The sequence below is a fragment of the Tyto alba genome, unplaced genomic scaffold, assembly GCF_018691265.1.
Source record: "Tyto alba isolate M040663 unplaced genomic scaffold, T.alba_DEE_v4.0 Super-Scaffold_17, whole genome shotgun sequence".
Taxonomy (NCBI): Eukaryota; Metazoa; Chordata; class Aves; order Strigiformes; family Tytonidae; genus Tyto; species Tyto alba.
This window is the reverse complement of record NW_024881279.1, coordinates 23,214,209-23,230,049: the sequence shown is the minus strand read 5'-3', so window position 1 is coordinate 23,230,049 and position 15,841 is coordinate 23,214,209. Positions and strand designations below refer to the sequence as shown.

The following is a 15,841-nucleotide window of genomic DNA, read 5'->3' as shown; positions in this document are numbered from 1 at the left end:
TGCACATCTTTAAGAATGATGGGATGGTGTCGCCTATACAACTATGGACTTCTGGTAAGGCCACTCTACGAATTGTTGAAATCTGGCCTGAAAGGCCTCACTTGGAATGGGGAAGCAGAAAGAGCATTCCACCAACTGAAAAGGAAACTCATGGAGGCCCCTGCCTTGGGGCTACCAGATACTACTAAGCCATTCTGGCTGTTCTCCCATGAGAAGCAGGGAATAGCCTTGGGAATCCTAGCCCAGAACTTGGGACCATACAGAAGGGCAGTGGTGTACTTCTCCAAACAAATCGATGAAGTAAGTAAATGTTGGCCTAGCTGCCTAAGGGCGGTAGCAGCATTAGTGCTAAATATTCAAGAAGCATGAAAATTGACATTAGGCCAAAAGATTACAGTGTTGATACCTCACACTGTATCTACAGTATTAGAGGTAAAAGGAGGACATTGGCTCTCCCCACAAAGATTCCTTAAGTATCAGGCCATTCTGGCGGAAGAGGATGATGTGGAAATAGTGCTTACTAACATTGTCAATCCAGCATCTTTCCTTAGCGGAACTACGGGAGAACTGGTATCATGTGACTGCCTGGAAATGATTGAAGAACTCTACTCCAGCAGACCTGACCTAAAAGAGGAACTGCTGGAAGATGCTGAGGACTCCTGGAATACGGACGGAAGTAGCTTTGTTTGGCAAGGTGTCTGCAAAGCAGGGTATGCTGTAACCACTACAGATCAGGTAATAGAGTCCGCAGCCCTTGCCCCAAGTATCTCAGCACAAAAGGCAGAAATAATAGCTTTAACCAGAGCATTGGAACTAGCCAAAGGCAAGAAGGTTATTATCTGGACAGACTCTAAATATGCCTTTGGAGTAGTCCATGTCCATGAAGCCATATGGAAAGAAAGAGGACTCCTGTCCACCCAAGGGAAACATAAAGCATGCTGAAGAAATTCTTAGGCTCCTGGAAGCAATACAGCTACCCAAAAAGGTGGCTATCGTGCATTGCAAGGCTCATCAGAAAGGTAGTACTGCTCAGGAATTGGGCAATGTCATGGCAGATTGTGAAGCCAAAAGAGTGGCTGAGAGAGGTGAATTAGAGGTGCAGTCTTTGGTCCCAGACGGTGAAACACAAACTGATTGTGAACCCAGGTATTCTAAGGAGGATCGGGAATTAGTCAAAGACTTAGGTGGAAAAATAGAGAAGGATAGGTGGGCAAAGACTCCACAAGGCAGACTAATAATCCCATTTGCGTTATTGTGGGCCATAGTTATGTCAGCACATAGAAAATCCCATTGGGGAGTGGAAGCCCTGTATAGATACTTGACAGAGTATAGTTGCCCAGAACCTCTACACCACTGTTAAGCAAGTGACACAGCAATGTGAAATATGTTTGCAAAATAATCATAAAACAAGCCCCAGACAAGCTTGGACAAATAGGGTAAGGAAACTATCCGGGACAGCAATGACAGATTGATTTCTCAGAGCTCCCAAGAAAAGGGGGGCACCGATATTTGTTGGTCCTAAGAGACACCTTTTCAGGCTGGACAGAAGCATCCCCTTGCCAAACCAATAAATCCAGAGAAGTGACCAAGGCCATATTACAAGAAATAATACCAAGGTTTGAGGTCTCATCGGTCATATCCTCGTACCAAAGGTCACATTTCGTTGCAAAGGTTGTTGAACAAGTGTTGGAGAATGGCTCAGAGACAAGGGTCCTGAGCCCACTGAGCAGTTGTATGATCAGAGCCTGTTCTAGGGGCTGATGCTGCCTCGCTGATGCTGGGCCTCACTAGGGTTTGCCTGCAGCTGCTTGCAGCTGCTGATACATGAGGAATGTCAAGGACACTTCAGCCCTGTGTATCGTTGTGTATCGAAAACAAGTCAAGAGGAATTAGAAATAGTGGCATGAGAAACTTAGTGTTATGAGAAGCTTGTGCTGCTAGCTAACCGCAAGTAGGTGGACCGTGCAAATACGACCTTTAGAGCTTAAGCCAATCAGCTAGTGACTAGTAGGCATAATAATTATCGTTGTCTGTATAAATATATGTACCCTGGACCAATAAAGAAAGCCATGCTTTATCACTCACACTGAGTTTGTCTCAGCATTGTTCCTCCACTGCTCGCAAACAAGTTAGCAAACTTTTGGGGATAGATTGGCAATTCCATACCCCATATTGGTAACAAGTAAGTGGTCAGGTGGAGAAAATGAACCACCTCATTAAATTGCAGATTGTAAAATAAGGACAAGAGGCTGGATTATCTTGGCCTTGGGCCTTACCCCTGGCTGTTTTGAGGATCGGAACTAAACCCAGATTAAGGAAGGGTTGAGCCCCTTTGAGATACTGTATAGGAGGCTCTACATGATGCAGGCAGGAATATCAACTCAGATCGGGGATGAAAAGTTATCTGATTATGTAATAAGTCTGCAAAACCAACTTCAAGAAATAGGAAAACAGGTCTTGGAATCAGGGCCAGAGGCCTTGATGGACCAGTGCATGATATTAAGCCTGGTGATTATGTGTATGTGAAGTCCCTTATAGATTCACCTCTGGAACCAAAATGGGAGGGGCCCTTCCAGGTGCGTCAACAGCATACAGTGATCAAGATTAAAGAACAGATCTCGTGGGTACATCACACCAGAGTGAAGAAAGCAGCTTCTAAGCTACATTGGGAATCAGCACCTATGGGACCATTGAAACTTCGCATCCAAAACCAATGATATGGGTTCATATGACTCTGCTAAATTGCAACTTATAAACCAAAGAGGCTTACTGAAGACATATGGGCCTTAAAATTAGCAATGAAATATGCTGAACCACTTTTACAGCAAGAGAATTTGCTTAGGGAAAAGAAAAGGGGGGAATTGATATAGGGAACTAACTGCTTTGCAATTTCTTAACAATCCTATTTACCTTTAATGTTATTTTGAAGCCTTGAATGTATTTTTGAAACTTGTTTTCTAGAGATTGGTGCTTAAGCTTATCAGGGACTGGTAGTCATCAAGGACTGTGTGTCAGACACAGGGGGAGATAAAAAGAATGGCGGTTTCAGTGTGACCATAAAACTGGTTAGAACCCATCGAGAAGCTGCTGAGATCACCAAGTACGAAGAGAACGTGCGCGAATGACTAAAGTTCATCTAAAGCACAACAGAGGAAGAGGAAGATAAGACCGCTGAAGAAACAAACTACCACCAGAGAGAGACCTGAGTCTGCACAAACTAACCCCACCTAGATTATGCATATATATGTTTGTGTTGCATAATCCCATGAATATGTATACCTGCACTGCATAAATTTTTGGCAAAAAGTGCTGTTGGTGTGCAAGCTAGGAGGAGTGATCCCCCTTGCACCCAGCGCTGCAATAAATATACCTGCTTTAGAACTCTTTGTGAGCTGTAAAGTTTGTTTCCGCGCTTCAGGGCAAAAAAGGGACCAAGAAATTCTGCTCAGGACAGTGTGTTCATGAAGAACACTGGTGCCCATGCACCGCAGGGAACGGTCCTCAGCACGGCTTTGTCAGCTGTCCTGGGAACATCAGAGGTCTCGCCATGACAGACCTCTGGAGGGAGGATGCTGCCATTCAGGCCTCAGCTCCAAGACGTTCCTCTCCCTGGCACTGGGGGGACAGTGTCCTCTCCGTGGGCAGTGTGCCCTGGTCTGGGAACTGTGATTGAGGTGAAGGATGTGTGTGAGGAGGGGAGCAGTCTGTGCACCACTGAGAATGACAAAGAGGAGAGAGACAGGGTCTTTTCAGAGACCCTGCAATGGAAAGATTCTGATCCCTGTGGAGCAGGGAAGGAGACCCAGCTGGAGAACACCCCAGAGAAGCACTGAATGGAGCGTTCTGCACAGGGGAAGGCTGTTGGCTTGTGGTGCAAGAGGAAGGCTCCTTCTGACCTGTAGATCTGCAGCTACACCACACGGGCAGTGCTCTGGCAAGAAGTGAAGGAGCAAGGAGGGCCAGGGCAGGATTGTTGCAGTTACCTTAATAAAATAGCTTGAATCCTAGATTGTTGCTGTTGAGACGGATGCGACACATTCATCAAGTTGCAAGCAAAGCCAAAAGCCAAAAGCCGAAAACCAAAAAGGTTAAGTTTATTGTCTTACAAACCTTACATATAATTCTTAAGGATGTGTGTTCTTAGTTTATTAGTCCAACCCAAACCCAACAGTTCATGATTGGATGACCTTATCCTTCTTGCCACATCTGCTCTTTTTCTTGCAGGGTTTCTGCTGTTCTCATGTTCCGTTAAGTTGTTTACATCTGCAGTCCCAGCCTCTTCTTCCTTCTCATGGGTACACGGCTGTCTTATCCAGGTCAGTGTCAATTGTCTCCGTCTCAGGGTCCTCAGGTCAGCTGTGGACCCCCACAATTCCCCCTTTTTGTATTTGTACTACAAAAATCACCTGTGCCATCTGCTGCAGGGCCCTTGCAGCAGAGATACAATACATGGCAACATCAATAGCACAACTACAACAATAAGCAAAATCATTAATCCTGTTTTTATCAAAGATAGCAACCATCCTGACAGTCCCCATTCTTTAAACAATATATTCAACCAGTCCCACCCATCAGTGATTTGCAGCTTCTTTACCCCATCTTTCAAAAGCTGTATACTTTTATGTATTGATTCATAATGATCTGACAATTTCATACAACACATTCCTTTAAAGTCTTCACATCCATGTCCTTAGGTTAACAACAAAAAATCTATTACAGCACAGTTTTGTAAAGTCGCATGTCACACAGAGTCTACATCTAAAAGCAAACAAGTCAAGGCTATAGAAGTAGCGTTTGTTTGCTTGCTCAGCCAACAACCTAATTATTTATCTTTGTTAAGGCAATTCCTGGAGCAAGAAAGAAAGCAGCAATTATTTCCCCTGGGCTCCAAAATGTAACATAGTCATCACAGTCTGATGTAAAAGGGTGTGTTGAGCATTTGTATCGAGGCTGCTTATGTCTCCTAGCTAAAATCATAGACATATTAGGGGTCAAAAGTGTCAGCCATCCCAAACTGCATGGACCTCCCTTGATGTGGGATGGAATTGCATGCCAGGCAACATGTAACAAAAGGATTACTCGGGGAAGAGGTAGCAAGGCAGATGGAATCCTGATCAGTTATATTGGCAAAAGTTACCCATACATTTGTCTTGTGTTGTGGCACCATCCATGCTTCATTATTGTGTGCAGCAGTCCACAACAGGCCCAACACAGCGAGCAGGAATCCACCGAGGCCCATTATCTGTTGAAACACAAGCATAACCTCTACCCCAGGTTAATAATTCACATGGACCTGACCATTGGCCACTTTGGAGGTCCTTCACCCTAACTTTAATTCCTGCAGAAACAAGTGTAGTCGATGTCAAAGATGCAAAGTGGCAAAGTATTGGCAGATTCTGCAATTCATCTGGAATAGTAAAAAAATTTAACACATACAATGCCTTGTTCAGTTGGGCTTCAGGTGTTTCCTCAAACATTCCCCCTTTTTGTTTTTGCAGAAGTTGTTTGAGCATTCCGTGGGCACATTCCACAATCCCCTGACTGGTGGGAGAATGAGGAATTCCCATGACATGGATGACATCCCATGTGCATAAAAATGTTCAAACCTTTTCAGATACATAGGCTGGGCTGTTATCAGTTTTTATTTTTTGTGGGACGCCACATATAGCAAAGGCCTTCTGCCAATGCCATATAACGTCTTTGGCTGTTTCTTCTGTATGTGCAGTAGCAAGAATAATGGAGGAGAAAGTGTCAATAGACATGTGTACATGCTTTAATTTGCCAAATTCTGCCACGTGTGTTACATCAGTCTGCCAAGTTTGGAGGGCCTGTAAACCCCTAGGATTGGTGCTGTAAACTGTTGGAAAATACTGCCCCTGACAATCAGGGCAGGAGACAGCAATAGATCGAGCTTCGGCATTGGAAAGGTGAAATTGCAGTTCGAGGGCGTGATAACCTTGATGAAAAAACTGATGTGAAGAAATTGGCTGTTGTCTGGTGTTTGGAACCAGCCCTAACACAACGGCAGACACCAATTGATTGGCTTATGCATTGCCTTCTGCTAAGAACCCGGGCAGGTTAGTATGACTCTATATATGGAACACATAATATGGTTGACTTCGCTTTTGAATGAGCTGCCATAAGAGTTTCAGCACTCCAAATAGTAATTGATTTGAAATATGCCCAAGGACCGCCTTGTCTAATTTCTGTACTAACCCTGCGATGTAAGCAGAGTCAGTTACCACATTCACAGCTTGTGGGAACCGTTGAAATGCCAATGTAATGGCTTGCAGTTCCACTGTTTGAGGAGAACCTTGTTGGTGCTTAATCAGGTGTTGCTATTGTTGTCCATCAAACCAGGTAGCAGCAGCTTTACCTGTTTTTCCTGATCCGTCAGTAAACACTGTAGGACCATCAACAGGTTCCTGCTGACTTAATTGGTTTTGGCCAATTGGTATGTGAATTCCCATTTTACACAGCGGATGGGAAGGAAAGTGATAACTAATTTGTCCTGTAAAGTTCATTAATGCAGCTTAGAGTTCTGAGAAATTTGCGAGGCAACATTCAAAGTACTCATTTTGCACAGGTATAACTATGTGTTCTGGATCTTATGACAATAGTTCTGTACATCTCGTCCAAATTTATATTATGATTTGGGCCAATAATTCAAACAACCCTGGGGCAGTTTTCTTTGGCTGAAATGGTAAAAAGATCCATTCCAACACATGGAGACAATTTTCCCATTCCTGGTTCCATTGGGCAAGCATGGCAAAGGGCGTCATACCATCAATAAACACAAGTGCTTGTAATGATACAGATAAATCAATGCGCCAAACGTCTTTCTTGAATGGCTTGCTCTACCATTTCAATTACACATTTGACATCTGAAGTCAAAATCCTGGATGCTGCAATATCTACATCTCCTTCTAGCAAGTCTACTAAAGGCTGTAGTTGTGATGATGACAGAACTAAAAAAGTTCTCATCCAATTTATGACACCAACTAGCTTCTGAACATCATTGAGTGTTTTGACATTAGTCACCAATTTAATTGCTTGGGGTTGTACTGTTCTATCAAGTACTTTCATTCCCAAGTAAAGCCAAGGTTGGATATGTTGTATCTTTTCAGGAGCAATAACTAGGTTGTAATCCTCTAATGCTTGCCTAGCTTCATGCTCCATGTGGTCCAAGAGTGCAGGTGTTGCAGCAACCAACAGAATATGTGGAGTGGCTGGAAGAAAATAGGCATGTTGTGAGCGATTCAGACCGAGGGACCTCACAACTGCAGCTGTTGTGAAGGACATATGCAAAGTCGAAAGAGATAATGAAATTGGGGTTTTGAGAAACTGTCTATGTTGCAGAGAGGTAAGGAGAATGGAATGTAAAACAAGATAACAGGAGGGAGAAACAGAATGTAGGTATGGCAGAGCAAGGCATGTGAACAAGCAGCTTTAACCTATTAGCAACCAAAACGTAACGCGTGTGCTTTGTGCTAGTGTAGAAATCGCTGTGTATCCTTTAATAAAGTGGCATTAACTTGATCACATTGATCGTGCATTTTGTGTCCGACAGTTCTGCGTCAAGAATATAATCCATATAATGGTAACAATAACATTCAAGGTATTTTTGTCAAACAGGGCTCAAATCTTGGGCTACAAACCATTAACATATAGTAGGTGAATTTTTCATTCCTTGAGGTAACACTTTCCAATGATATCTTTTTGTAGCTTCTACATGATTGATTGACGGGACTGTGAAAGCAAAATTTTCCCTGTCCATTTTATCCAATGGGATCATAAAAGCCCAGTCCTTCAGATCCATTACTACCACATTCCATTGCATGGGAATCATTGTAGGGGAAGGCAAACCCGGTTGTAAAGCCCCCATTGCTGCCATCACCTCTAATTTTTCGCAGGTCATGCAGCAATTGCCATTTCCCCAATTTCTTTTGTATAACAAAAACTGGGGTGTTCGAAGGGCTATATGATTCCTCAATATGGCCTGCTATTAACTGTTCCTCTACTAACATTCACAGGGATGTAAGTTTCTTGGTTTTGAGGGGCCACTGATCCACCCACACCGGTTTATCCCTAAGCCATTGTAATGCCATTGTCGATCTTTTGACACCCTGAAAGACAGTGTCCCCTATGGAAAATCCGTGGTTATACGGACTCCCCTTTGCCTCAAGCAGTCTTGTCCCCACAAGTTTAGGGGTGCAGCAGTGACATAGGGTCGGACAGTGGCCTTTTGTCCTTCAGAATTAGTAACGAGTACAGGTTTAGCAGCCATAAAGCTGGTTGCCGTGCCTCCCAACCCCATCACCCAGAGGTGGTGGATACCACAGGCCAGGAATTAGGCCAGTCCCATTGAGTGATAATAGTAACATCCACTCCTGTATCCAACAACCCAGATACCTGGAACATATTTGGTGAGGCACTGTCCATGGCAAGAGTACACTTCATCGGATAAAGTCTATGATCAGAGGACTTGAGGTTTACCAGTAGATCTGAAGCCTCCAGACCCGCAAATCGCTTGTTCTGTCCTGGGAACACAGCTCTTAAAAGTCACCAGTTGAGCAATTGGAGCATTTTTCTCTATTGTTACAGGGGGTATTGCAGTAGAAACCATTGCACAAATTTGTCCTTCATAATCTGCATCTATGACTCCCACATGAACCATAATTCCTTGCAATGTGATGCTAGAGCGCCCAATTAATAATGCTCTCAGTCCATGTCCAATGGGCCCCCAAGCATTTAAAGGGACTTTGTGCACACCTTATGTACTTACAGTTACTGTGTCAGCAGTGCATACATCCATCCCTGCTGATCCTCTGTTTTTTCCCGACAAGAGGTCGCATAAGCTTGGGGCTGTTGGGTCACTAGATGACGCTATGGTGCAAGAAATGGGCTGTTCCCGGGGTTGGCAGGTATTTGTGCCTGCACGCACCCTTTCAAGCTCATTTTCCCGTTTCCCTGTTGCAGGGGTTGCCCACTCAGGTGAAATTTAGATTGGCATTGTTTAGCAAAATGACCATTCTTGCCACACCTGTGGCAAGTGACTACAGCTGAAGCGGCAGCACCACTGTTGTTACTACGTCCATCCCCTTTTTGTTTGTTTGGACAAGCTGCTTTTACATGGCCAGCCTGGCAGCAATCATAGCATTTCTGATCCTTAGATCTCATAGCTGTCGTGGCAGTATTTAAAGCAGCCACCTTACGCTCCACTGATCCTACCTTGGCACTGGCAGTGATCACTGTCTCAAGATTCGGTTCCCCTGGCAGCGCTTCAATTAGATTTTGGCAGTCTGAATTGGCATTGTCCCAAGCTAATCGTGTAACTAGAATCATTCTCAAATGCCTGTCAAAGACCTGTCACTCAACAGCTGCTTGCAGTTTTTCCATGAACTGCAGGAATGGATCTCATGGTCCCTGTTTAATGGTAGGATATCTTGCTTTGGGCTCTGACATTTCTGCTGCCTTTATCAAGGCTTCAATACCAACAGCCTTAACCTGTTCTAACACAAGAGGGTGCCATTGGGCTTGATGTTGTGAATGATTAAACCTTCCTGTACCCGTTAAAATGTCCGAGCCATTGCCATAGCACAGATCATCTTGGGGAAATTGCAAATTTTGTATCACCTGTGAGTCTGCTTTTTGTGTCCAGATACTTCTGAACACAACACACTGGATGGGCTGAAACATACTCTGCGCAAGCTGTGCTATATCATACAGTGTCATTTCCTCCATTGTTAACAATCTGATCAGCTTCATGGCTGCTGGGGAATTAGGATCGTATTGTGCAACACTTTTTTGGAGGTCTTGAATGACTTTCCAGGTATACGACCTATGCTCATCCATTATCTCCTGCCCTGGGTTGCCTCTAATTACAGGAAATGCCATAGCCATTGCGGGATCTGAACTTGGTGCCATCATGGGCATATCTATGACTTCTGATAAATCTCATTGTCCCTTCTCAATGGCTCGTGCTTTTACCTTCTGCCAGAACAATAAAGGGTTGTACGGTCTTACGATAATTCGTTCAGGGGGCAAATCCCAGGCTTGGGGACTAGGCTTACAAGAGGACCCCCCCCAGGTTTGTTCAGTTACCAGTTCTCTCCCTTTGTTCAACTCATTTTCCTTGCCTGAGGTATCCACTCTGTCCCCCTCTCCTCTCATAGGATCATCCCAATTGTCTGAGTCATCTGGCAAAGGCGGATATAAAAATGGACTAGTTGTTTTTGGTGACTTTTTCTTCCCTGAATGAAGCAGTGGGGCAGAAGGTATAATAGGATTTTGATGCCGTCCTCTTCACGCAAGTAGGAGACGATTAGGGTCCGTTTCCTCATCCGAATCATCAGAGAAGAGATTTTTCCGCTAGGGCTGCAGAGGCTTTACCTTTGAAGGGACCACAGGCTCTGCCACAGGTTCAGTAGTGCACTCCTCCCAGGGTTCACACTGGGATTCGGGCATTATCCCTGCCCCCTGTTCCTCCAGGGGTGCGGCTGCTGTAAGGGCCGGGGCCAAAGCATTATTTTCCACTTGGTCCCTCTGTTCCTTAAAGTCCTTTAAAGTCTCATACAGCAGGAACCATGTAGTTAGGAGTTCCCTAGCCTCCTTCGCCCTGTGGGAGGCGTTATCAAACAACTTATCGCCTTCCTCCTGCCAGCTGAAGATGCTAAATGATGTTACCATATTTGCTTGTATCCTTGTATTTTGCTTCATAATAACACCTCTCATAACATTAGCTCATCTATCTTTACACCCCTCTTTTTAAATATTAGTTTCTACATTGCATCTATCATATTTTCCTCTTTTGTTAATGAGGCTCCCATGTTCCCAGCAGCTCACATTTTCAAGTGTCTCTTTCCAGATCTGAATCTATCAGCTCTTACCGCCGGTCTCTGCTATGCTGGGCTCTGTCTCCACAACTCTACCCACCATCACATAGCAGCAAGTCTGACGAGAATCACACACGTCAGGGTCACCAGATGTCTCTGTTGAGACGGACACGACACATTCATCAAGTTGCAAGCAAAAGCAAAAGCCAAAAGCCAGAAGCCAAAAGCCCGGGTTTTTTGTCTTACAAGTCTTGCATATATATTTCTTAAGCATATGTGTTCTTAGTTTATTGGTCCAACCCATGCCCAACAGTTCATGATTGGATGACCTTATCCTTCTTGCCACATCCGCTGTTTTTCTTGCAGGGTTTCTGCTGTTCTCATGTTCCGTTAAGTTGTTTACATCTGCAGTCCCAGCCTCTTCTTCTTTCTCATGGGTACACAGCTGTCTTATCAAGCTGCAGTTTCAGCCTCTTCTTCTTTTTCACGGCTACACGGCTGTCTTATCCAGGTTAGTGTCAGTTGTCTCCATCTCGCAGTCCTCAGGCCAGCTGTAGACCCCCATATTGTACAGTTTTTCTATACTTGACATTGCTCACCCTCACACCCCAATGCTCCCAGGAAGGGCCCTGAGCCATGTGTGATGGTCAGGATCTGCCTTCCCGGGGCCTGGGGATCAGGGTTCAACATTTTTGCTTCAGGAAACAAATCCAGGGTTTTCTCAGCATTACAGCCACCTGCACAGTGCCTTTGCCTACCTGCAATCAGAGCCTCCAGCTATCTGCCCTAAGGAGGCCATGGGGAGGCTTTGTCAGTAATGGCCCTGAGTGGGGCCAATCAATGCTTCAAGGTACTTCGGGTTTTGGTTCTGACATTGACTACTTGAGTACGTTGCTCAGGCTCCTCTCAGTATCTGAGGTTCATGGACTTATGGCCCAGTACACCCTGGGGCACATTAAAATAGAGAAAGCCCTAATGAGCTATTTATATTCCTTTCAGTTTCTTTAACCTTTCAAGACTGGTACAGTTAATTGGAATAATTTCATAGTGCGCTTAAAGAGGAAGATTTCAGTAAGAACTTAATAAAATTATTTTTTATTTTAAAGGTTATTTTTATGTACTTTTCTGTTTAGAAAAGAGGTGATGGAAGCATTCTGCAATTGATATTGATGCAGCGGCTCTCCTCGGGAGGTCTGGACAGGTAGGAAAAACAGTCTCTTGAGTTCTGACACTGTATGGACAACCTTTCTCCTCACCTCCCCAGCCTCACCATTTCTATCATTAGCCACCTGGGATTTGTCTCACTTTGCCTTCCATCAGACTGCACCGAACTCTGGAAGCTGAATGTTACAGCTCCATTGAACCATCTCTCACCTGCTTTCCATAAACAACTGGCTGCACACAGGCACAGATATAATTTTCCTCTTTGCAATCAAAGAAAAGTATCATTAAGTTTCATAAACAATAAATCACAATCCCCAGCCATATGCAATGTACAAGATACGCTAATGAGGTTGCCTTTTGACAAGGAATCATCTCAAGAGAAATATTTTAGATAGATAGATAGATAGATAGATAGATAGATAGATAGATAGATAGATAGATAGATAGATAGATAGATAGATAGAGTAAAAATAAGGTAGACATAAACATAATGAAAGAGTTGGCTAAAAGAGACAATTACACTTCTGAAAGACTGGCAAGCTTTTATTCCCTGAAGCTCAAGGCAGCAGCATAGCTGAGAGGTGTCTGAACGAACAAAGATTAATGGGGAGAGGAAAACTGAAGAATAATGGAAAGGGCCTTTGTCTAGGCAGCCAGCATCTGTAAAGATGACTTTATAAATGGTCATTGTATCAGGAGAGGGGGAAATGTATGAAAGATTTGAGAAATTATATACGCCATATAACAGGCATCATAGTGACAAGGAAGTATACAGCAGAAGGTCAATATTTCTTCACAACCAACTTTTTGAAAGGTCATGGGACTGGTAGAGGTCTCCTCAGAGTGAGGACAAACCAACATCGTACCCATCTTTGAAAGAGGCCAAAAGTGCAACCCAGGTAACTCCATGCTGTAGAAACTCACTTTGGTGAGAAATATGCCACCAGAGACCTCTTGGGTGACTTTTCTGGGCACCTAAAATAGAAGAAAGTATCCAGACGCAGTCAGCATAAACTTACCAAGTGTACCTACTTGGTCACATGTGGGGCAGCACAGGGAACTCTGCTGGGCCCTGTTCAGTTTCATGCCTGTATCCATGACCCAGAGCAATCAGGATGTTTAACAAAAACAAGTGCTGGACACTATATTTGGGATGAAATAATGCCAGACACAAGTATAGACTGGGGAGAGGAGTGCCTGGACAGCACCCTGAAGAAAGGGATGGGGGGGTGCTGGTGGGCAGCAGCTCAACAAGAGCCAGCACTGTGCTCTGGCAAACCGCATCCTGGGCTGCATCCAAACATGGCATAACCAGCCAGCGAAGAGAGGTGATTATCCGGCTGTACTCAGCATTGGTGCAGCCTCCCTGTGAGTACCGTGTGCAAGGCTGGGTCCCACAATGTAAGAAGTGCGTGAAGGTACTTGAATGTGTCCAGAGGACTGCAACAAAGCTCATTCAGAGCTGCATCAGGGGAGCTATCAACCTGACGTTAGGAAGCACTACTTTACCAAAGGAGTGCTCAAGCACTGGAACAGGCTTCCTAGAGATGTGATCGACACCCCAATACCATCCGTGTTTTAGAGGCATTTGGACAATGCCCTTAATAACATGATTTATCTTTTGGTCAGACCTGAAGTGGTCAGCTATTTGGACTAGATGATCATTTCAGGTCTATTCCAGCTGAACTATTCTATTTGATTTGATTCGACTCTGGTTTATATATATACCTGTAGACGGTGGATCCCTGCAGCAGCTGGGCTCAGACACTCAGTGTCCTCAGTAGCTGCCCCTGGATACCAGCCTCCCCAGTAGCAGGCATCTGGACATACAAGCCCCCAAAGCAGCACCCTTTTCCAGATGAAGGTACAGACCACCCCCGTCACACACATAGACTTTTAACTTCACTCACTCCAGCCGCTCAATCAGTGGCACTAATGACATATGGGATGTCTGACACCCTGGTTCTATTCCAGTTGCTGCACTCACACTCCCATGTTCACACATTCACACAGAAGAGAGATTTCCTCACACAGGAAATAGTTAGAAATTAAGTTTAATGAGAAGATAGGATGGACTGCACTGGTCGGGGTCCTCCACTAAAAAGCTCATAATAGGTCCTGTGCAGTCCAAAAATGCTCTTTCCCTGCATCCCATAATGTATCCTCCACCCCTAGGCAACAATCCCCTTAGTCCAAATGGTGATCCAGAGAGCTGCTCTCAGTGGCTCACCTTGATGGGTCTACACCTGGACAACAAGGCTGATGGCTCTCCCAGGGCAGCTCTGAAAGGAGCTGGGACAAGATGTTCATTGCTCAGGAGCTCGTAGATTGGGTTCCCACCTGCCACTGTGCCTCTGTGCTCTTCTTGGGTTGTGGAGATGGGTTCCTGATGAGCTGCTGGCTGTGCTGTGATGGGCCTGGGAGCATCTGGGTCAGGATATTCACTGAGTTACTCCTCCTGCCATGGTTAGTGCTCCCTTGGTGTGTGCAGATGAGCTTCTTATCATTTAACCTCACACAACCCAAGAAGAAGAGAAATCTCCTGAGGCATCTGTCTTTGGAGGTGGCATACATCTGCACTGGTATTACTTAATATATGATAGCAGATCGTTGGAATTGCTGTCCAGAAATGCATCATGATTAGGGGAAAATCTCCAGTGTTGCACGGCCAGTGGCTTCACTCAGGGCCGCTATCACAGTCTTGTTTCTCAGACTGTAGATGAAGGGATTTAAGAACGGGTACAGGACAGTGTTCAGCAAAGCTACAATTCTGTTTGTCTCCAAGGAAACATCTTCCGAATGATGTACATAGAGAGCAATGCAGCTCCCATATGCAATAGCCAAGGAGGTGAGATGGGAAGAACACGTAGTAAAAGCTTTTTTCCTCCCCAAGGCTGCTGGAAGGTGTAGAATACAGAGGAGAATGTCCATGTAAAAGGCCAGAGTTAAGCATAAGGAAGCCAATATGGCAAATGATACTAAACCAGAGTCTATTTTCCAAAGCAGGCTGGTGTCAGAGCAGGACAGTCTGAATAAGGGAGAGTTGTCACAAAAAAAAAACCTGGTAGATCTTGTTTGCGCCACAGAAATACAGCTTGCAGAGAAGGACCAGACGGTAACTTGAGAGTGTGATGCCTATGACCCAAGCAGCAACAACCAGCTGGATGCAGAGATGAGGCTTCATGATGGCAGCATAATGCAAAGGCTGGCAGATAGCAACATAGCGGTCAAAGGACATAACAACAAGTAGAACAAATTCTGTACAGCCCAAGGCAAAATAGAAATAGGATTGGGCAAAGCAGCTGCTTAGAGAGACGGTTCTCCTACCAGAACCCAGGATCAGAAACAATTTGATGCTTGTGGAGGATGTAAACCAGATTTCCAGGAAGGACAGGTTGCTGATGAAAAAGTACATGGGGGTTTGCAGGCGGTGATCCACACACACGAGGAAAATGATGGTTGCGTTCCCCATCGCTGTTGTCAGGTAGATGAGCAGAAGGACCAGAGAGAGAAATAGCTGTAGTCGTCGATCAAGCCCCGAGAAACCCTCTCGGGTGAACTCAGTAACCGCAGTTTCATTTTCTGGTCCCATGTGGAATTTCAGTTCATCCTGCTGAGACTGGAGCACAGCAACAAACATGTGTGGTAATGTCACAGTCTGGGTGAAAAGTTCTATCCTTCTTTTTCTGCTTCTTTCCTTTCTAGCAGTCTTCCTCTATAATACAGGCAGAGAGAGTCCTTCGAGCATTTCTCACACCCTGATTTGTATGTTTTACATTTCATTTAGTCCTCAGAGAATCTGTTGGCTTCTTTCTGCCTTTTTCAAACACTCACAAAGGATC

The 15,841-nt window shown here is 44.7% G+C and overlaps 1 protein-coding gene across 1 annotated transcript; it reads right to left on the bottom strand.

The window, feature by feature from the left end:
- Positions 1-14,639: 14,639 nt before the first annotated feature.
- LOC122153252 (olfactory receptor 49-like) lies at positions 14,640-15,591 on the bottom strand. The gene is given in 2 exon segments (XM_042790416.1): positions 14,640-15,065; positions 15,067-15,591. Coding segments are annotated over 2 exon segments (951 nt in total).
- Positions 15,592-15,841: the final 250 nt, after the last annotated feature.